Consider the following 6,464-nt stretch of genomic DNA (forward strand, 5'->3'; position numbering starts at 1 on the left):
GAGACAGAGTTTCCCTCTGGTTCCCCAGGCTGGAGTCCAATGGCGCGATCTGGGCTCACCGCAACCTCCGCCTCCCGGGCTCAAGCGATTCTCCTGCCTCAGCCTCCCGAGTAGCTGGGACTACAGGCATGCGCCACCACGCCCGGCTAAGTTTGTATTTTAGTAGAGATGGGGTTTCTCCATGTTGGTCAGGCTGGTCTTGAACTCCCGACCTCAGGTAATCCACCTGCCTCGGCCTCCCAAAGTGCTGGGATTACAGGAGTGAGCCACCGCGCCTGGCTCAACCAGATTTTTTTAACAAATATTTTAGGGTTTCATCACAACCTTTACTTCTACTATAAAACAGCATAAGAAGCTATTATTACAGCTGTTTGACAGTTGGGGAAACTGTGACATACAACAATGAAGTAATGTGCCCAACGTCTGAGTCACAGACAAACTGAAACACATATCCTACTCAACTCTTTTTATGTTCTCTAGCAGTTATTTCCTTTCTTCCCGGCATTAGCAAAACCAGCTGACACCGTGTAGGTAAAGGTAACCACAAACTTTTTATTAAAGTAGTAAATTTAGGCCAGGCGCAGTGGCTCAGGCCTGTAATCCCGGCACTTTGGGAGGCCGAGGTGGGTGGATCACCTGAGGTCAGGAGTCTGAGACCAGCCTGGCCAATATGGTGAAACTATATCTCTACTAAATATACAAAAATTAGCCGGGCGTGGTGGCGCACGCCTGTAATCCCAGCTACTCAGGAGGCTGAGGCAGGAGAATCGCTTGAACCCGGGAGGCGGAGGTTGCAGTGAGCCGAGATCGCACCACAGCACTCCAGCATGGGCGACAAAGCGAGACTCTGTCTCAAAACAAAACAAAACCAGTAGGAAATATAAATGAAACAAATTTAAAAAGACCCCTTCAACAGAGTTCGTTCCAGGAATGAACACATTCTGTTCCACGGTCAACCCTCTGCTAGGTAAGCTCCTCCCCTCACCCCAATTTCTTCAGCTGCTGAAAAATTTTCTTCCCACTGCGATCCTTTAAGATCACTGTAGTTATTTCTCCCCAGAGAAAGGAGACAATTTCACTCTGTATTCTAATCCAGAATCACATTTCTCTTTAAATAGGTTATCTCTTTCCAATAGCTTGCTTTTCTGATGACAGCAACTTCCCAAGACTTCCCCAGATAGTCCCCATAGGCTCTAGAAGCAGCTGCCACTTTTCTCTAAACACCAATTGCGGCCCTTGGTTCCCAGCCCCCGTCCCTGGAGTCCGTGCTCTCCTCCCCACCACCCTACCCCACCGCTGCCTCAGGCCCTCCCCCCGCGGCGTCGGCAGGTCGTGCTCACCTCGGCCCCTGACAGGAAGGGGTGCGAAGGCCCTGTGATAGTCAGGTAATTGTCATTTCCTCCGGGAAACTGGAAACCAAAAGAAAGCCGCGGGGATAAGTTAGGGGGAGCAGGGAATTAGCTTGGAGCGATGGCTTCTGACCCCGACATTCTGACAACACTCCCCAAACCCGCTCTCTCTCCTCTCCCGTCAGTCGCCTCTCCACCCGGCTTCCCGTCTCTGCTTCAACCCGGTCGGCCGCGTTCTCTCGCCAGCCTTCTTAGCTATCAGGTTCCTACCTCCATCTTCACACAACCGCTCCCACCGTCTCAGACCCTCATCGCTCCCACCGCCCCCACTGGTCTCCGAACTGCCGTCACTTCCGCAAGGACGTGCGTTACTCTCTGCTCATTGGAAGGAGCGCCGTGGGGCTGCAGCGAGTCAGGCGCTGGCCTATCGCCCCCTGGAGCTTGGAGGGATAATGGCATGTAGAAGTACTAGAGGTGTCCCTGGAGGTGGCGTTGGGTACTCCCGACCTAGGGAGGATTTCTGGGGAGAGCAATAGAGACGTGATCTGGGCTAGAGGAGCCGGAGGGGGGGGTTGGGGTCGGCCGGGAAGAAGAAGATCGGTAGATTGAGTGGCTAGAGAGGTTGGAGGTAAGTGGCTGTAGAAGTCGGGCGGACCCGGAACCCAGAGGACGCGACATCATGACTTATGCTTATCTCTTCAAGTATATCATCATCGGAGACACAGGTAACCCTCAGGTTGTTAGCCTTCAAGGCTGGGGCGGACGCCCGAAGCTCTCAAATTTGATGGCGGGGGCGGGGCTCACTTTGTGGGCTGGGCGATTCGAGACGGGCGGGGCGGTTCGGGGCGGCCGGGGCGGGGCTCGGGGAGCCCCGCTTCTCTGGTCCGGGAAGTCCAGAGACTGGATGGTGTTCCAGCGCTGCGTGACTCTGGGAGCGTGCTTTCTCTTTCAGGTGTGGGGAAGTCATGTCTCCTCCTGCAGTTTACAGATAAGCGGTTCCAGCCTGTCCACGACCTCACAATAGGTAAGTGCATCTACTTGTTCCAGAACAGATGATAAAACCTGACTAGCTAAATTGCTAAAGTGGAAAGTTAGCAGCCTTCAGTGTTCAAAGTAAAAAGTTATCCCTCACTACTTTAAACTAGTCCAAAGTTATGTTAATGAAGTGATTAATCAAACGTTGATATGTGGCGAGTAGTGTAATGGAGAGTATATAATTGAAAGGTAACGTTTTAGAGTGTGAGGTATAGACTTGTCATATAATTTTTTTCAAGTACAATTTTTTATGTTTATGGAAAATCCCATGAAAGCATAACTGCTTATTTGTAAACTCATATGTGCTTTGCAGTAAATTAATACCAGCCTTACTTTTAAAAAGTAAACACCAATACATGGACATTATTTATATTGGTGAAGAAGCAAATTGAAGAGTCATCCCTGCCTTAGAATTAATAGGCAAATAAAACTAAAAACTTTCCTTTTAAATAAAACAGTGTGTTAACAGTTCCTCAAACGCACTGGGGATCCTGGAAAATATTAACATTTCCCACACATTTGTGATAAGGCATAGCCTGAAGGGGCTTTTCCCCAGTCCAAATAAACAACATATATGAAACTAGCTTTCTTGCCATGCAAATGCAGTTTCTAAATAAAACTCCTGCATCCCCATTCTTACAATATTGCTACTTCCAAGTGCCACCTGTGTGGATATCTGAAGCTACCACTGTTCTAACGGATTTATTTAGAGTCAAATAATTGATGGGGTTAGAAAAGGATTTAGAGGGCAGTATCAACCAAAAGGCATTTTAAAGGGAATATTGAGTGAATTCTCACTTTGTGATAGGGGCTAATGATACAGTGCTTAACAAGGCAACAATGCTTAATTGTTCCTCTGGCAATTATTGGAGATATAAAATGTATTGTTAGAAAAAATTAGGTGGGCGTTGTGGCGTGGGCCTGTAAGGTACCTACTGGGGAGGCTGAGATAGGAGAATCACTTGAACTCGGGAGGTGGAGGCAGTAGTGAGCCGAGATCGCACCACTGCACTCCAGCCTGGGTGACAGAGCGAGAGACTCCATCTCTTTTTTTTTTTTTTTTTTTTTTTTGAGACGGAGTCTTGCTCTGTCGCCAAGCTGGGATGGGGCCGGATCTCAGCCTCACTGCCAAAGCTCTGGGCCTCCGGGGTTTACGCCATTCTTCTGCCTCAGCCTCCCGAGTATCTGGCGACTTACAGCCGGCCCGGGCCGGGCCACCGTCGCCCGGCTAGTTTTTGTATTTTTTAGTAGAGACGGCGGTTTCACCGTGTAGCCAGGATAGTCTCGATTTTCCTGACCTCGTGATCCGCCCGCCTTCTCGCGACCTCCAAAGTGCCTGGGATTACAGCTTTGAGCCACCGGAGGGCCGCGGCTGACTCCATCTCAAAAAAAAAAAACAATAATATTGCTTTCTGAGAAAGCCTATTTCTTAGGCTCTTTTCTTAAGAGAAAAAAATCTGGAATTACAAAAAAAAAAATATTGTTTTAAAAGAGACTAAGACCGAGAAAGGGTCAGGAAACATTTCCAGAATTTTAGGAGTTTTTTGGAAAAGTTACAAAACTAAATGTTACCTAATCAAATTTAAGCATTAACTGACATTGCTAAAAAATTACCCTTTTAAATTTGACTTCTTAATTGGTTTTGTTTTCCCATATGTGCTTTTTGGTTACATTCCTGAGGTCATTAGAGCACAATTTTTTAATTCTGGAAGGGAAATGAAGAACCTAAGAAACACAAAATTAATTGGAGCAAATAGGCAGCAATAATGGAATTAGTGGCATTGAGTTCAGACAAAGGATGGGTATAACACATTGAGGAAAGGCAGGAACCTCCTCCCATTCCACATGGCTGCTGTTCATGAGAATCACATTCTTTCTCTTGGTCTTTACCAACAGGTGTGGAGTTTGGAGCTCGTATGGTCAACATTGATGGAAAACAAATCAAACTGCAAATCTGGGATACGGTGAGAGTACAAAATAATTTAGTCTCTGACCAACATCCAAGTATAGTAAGAAGAGCCGATGCAAAGGAAAGGGGCGATGAGGGTGGGACTAATAGTGGGGATAAAACAGGGGAAAGGTGAAATCAAAGAGAGAGAGAAGCTTTTGATTCTATCTGTTACAGTTACAAATTCTGGATGCTATATCTTTGTGTTGTAAACTATCCAAGTAATAGTTTATTCTAGTAAAAATAAAATCAAACTATAAATTTATAGCGTAGAAAGTAAATGTCTCTTTTTTATACATAAACCCTTTCTCCTTCCCTGTCTTGGTTGCTACTTTAGCAGGGGAATCATTACTGATGATTCCATGTGTATGCTTTCAGACTTTTTCTATGCATTTAGATACATACATATGAACAGGGAAATACAGGGAACACAGGTTGTGGAGACCTTTCCATATCCATACACAGAGATCTACTTCATTCCTAGAGATCTACTTCATTCCTTTTAACCACTGTGTAGTCATGGAATGTCAGTAGCATAATTTACGTAACCATCCTCCCTTTGATAGAAATTTGGGTTGTTTTCCAATTTTTAATTATTGCAAAATTTCACTGAGCATTCTTTTTTTTTTTGAGACAGAGTTTCGCTCTTGTCACCCAGGCTGCAGTGCAATGGTGTGATCTTGGCTCACTGCAACCTCCACCTGCTGGGTTCAAGCAATTCTCCAGTCTCAGCCTCCTGAGTAGCTGGGATTACAGGCACCCACCACCACACCTGGCTAATGTTTTTTGTATTTTTATTTTTTTGAGACAGAGTCTTGCTCTGTCATCCAGGCTGGAGTGCAGTGGCATGATCTCGGCTCACTGCAAGCTCCACCTCCCGGGTTCACGCCATTCTCCTGCCTCAGCCTCCTGAATAGCTGGGACTACAGGCTCTCGCCACCTCGCCCGGCGAATTTTTTGTATTTTTAGTAGAGACGGGTTTTCACCATGTTAGCCAGGTTGGCCTCAATCTCCTGACCTTGTGATACACCCGCCTTGGCCTCCCAAAGTGCTAGTATTACAGGCGTGAGCCACCACGCCCAGCGTTTTTTGTATTTTTAATAGAGATGGGGTTTTGCCATGTTGGCCAGGATGGTCTTGAACTGACCTCAGGTGATCCACCCACCTCAGCCCCTCAAAATGCTGGGATTACAGACATGAGCCACAGTGCCCAGCCTGAACATTCTTATTTACTAAAGTCTTTATGCAAATGTTTGAGAATTTTTGTGATACCTGTCCAGAAATGGAAATTCTGTCAAAAACTTGTACATATTTTCAAACTTGGTATATGTAGTAATGCCAAAATTTAGTTTGGCTTAGTGTAATTTTGCCCTATCTAGATAAATTGCTTCAATGTGCATTATCTCATTTGATTTGTACCTTTTTCCCCCTAAGTAATATAATACCTTAGTCTCCATTCTAGTTAAAGGGAGCTAGCAAATAGTTCATAATATTTGGCTAAAATCTCTTGCTTTTTTTTGCTTCTTATTGTGTGATTCTGTTTCTTCTCTGAACTGAGAGCTAAAGCCATTATATCTACAAACAGTGTACAAATTATTTTTCCTTTTTTTCTTTTCCTCCCTTTCCTCTCCTTCCTTCCCCGGTGCTCCTCACCACACACAAATGTATGTCTTAAAAGTAGTTGAAGCTTAAGTCCATCTGTCTATCTATCCATCCATCCATCCATCCATATCTACAGATCTATCCCCCGCCCCGCTGCACTGGGGAATTTTTGTGTTTTTTGTAGAGACAGGGGTTTCAACATGTTGCCCAGACTGGTCTCGAACTCGTGGACTCAAGCGATCCACCCTCCTCAGCCTCCCAAAGTGTTGGGATTGCACCTGGCCAAAATGAATGTTTTGATGCCAGGAAAAAACCCAATAAGTGCCATTTAATGGAATGGTCATGGCAGTGGCCTTTTTTCTTTTTTTTTTTTTTTAAGTGCTCATATGGGACATGGTTGGATCCTGAAAGTAAGAAAGTTGAGAGCTTGATTCTGCTAAGAGAGAGCATAAAAAGAAAAACAAACAAAAGAGAAAAATTGAGAGTCACTACTTTGGACAGAATTCTTTTTTTTTTTTTTTTTTTTTTTT

The 6,464-nt window shown here is 45.2% G+C and overlaps 2 protein-coding genes across 4 annotated transcripts in view; one reads left to right on the top strand and one right to left on the bottom strand.

Moving 5' to 3' along the window:
• The window catches only part of TOX4 (TOX high mobility group box family member 4), a 23,751-nt gene extending 22,022 nt beyond the window's left edge, over window positions 1-1,729 (bottom strand). The window contains exons 1-2 of the mRNA XM_017853416.1: window positions 1,620-1,729; window positions 1,341-1,409 (exon numbers count right to left, since the gene is read on the bottom strand). Coding sequence (XP_017708905.1) covers window positions 1,341-1,409; window positions 1,620-1,625 — 75 coding nt within the window. The 5' untranslated portion in view covers window positions 1,626-1,729. The remainder of the gene's footprint in view (window positions 1-1,340; window positions 1,410-1,619) is intronic.
• Window positions 261-6,464, top strand: part of RAB2B (RAB2B, member RAS oncogene family) — a 21,375-nt gene continuing 15,171 nt past the window's right edge. Inside the window, exons 1-3 of one of the 3 annotated variants that reach the window (XM_017853477.1) lie at window positions 261-537; window positions 2,302-2,373; window positions 4,281-4,348. In XM_017853477.1, the coding sequence (XP_017708966.1) occupies window positions 4,301-4,348 (48 nt within the window). In that variant the 5' untranslated portion in view covers window positions 261-537; window positions 2,302-2,373; window positions 4,281-4,300. The other 2 variants (XM_017853478.1, XM_017853476.1) reach the window with 2 other exon arrangements.

Source organism: Rhinopithecus bieti, unplaced genomic scaffold, assembly GCF_001698545.2.
Source record: "Rhinopithecus bieti isolate Rb0 unplaced genomic scaffold, ASM169854v2 scaffold_34943, whole genome shotgun sequence".
NCBI classification, from domain to species: Eukaryota; Metazoa; Chordata; class Mammalia; order Primates; family Cercopithecidae; genus Rhinopithecus; species Rhinopithecus bieti.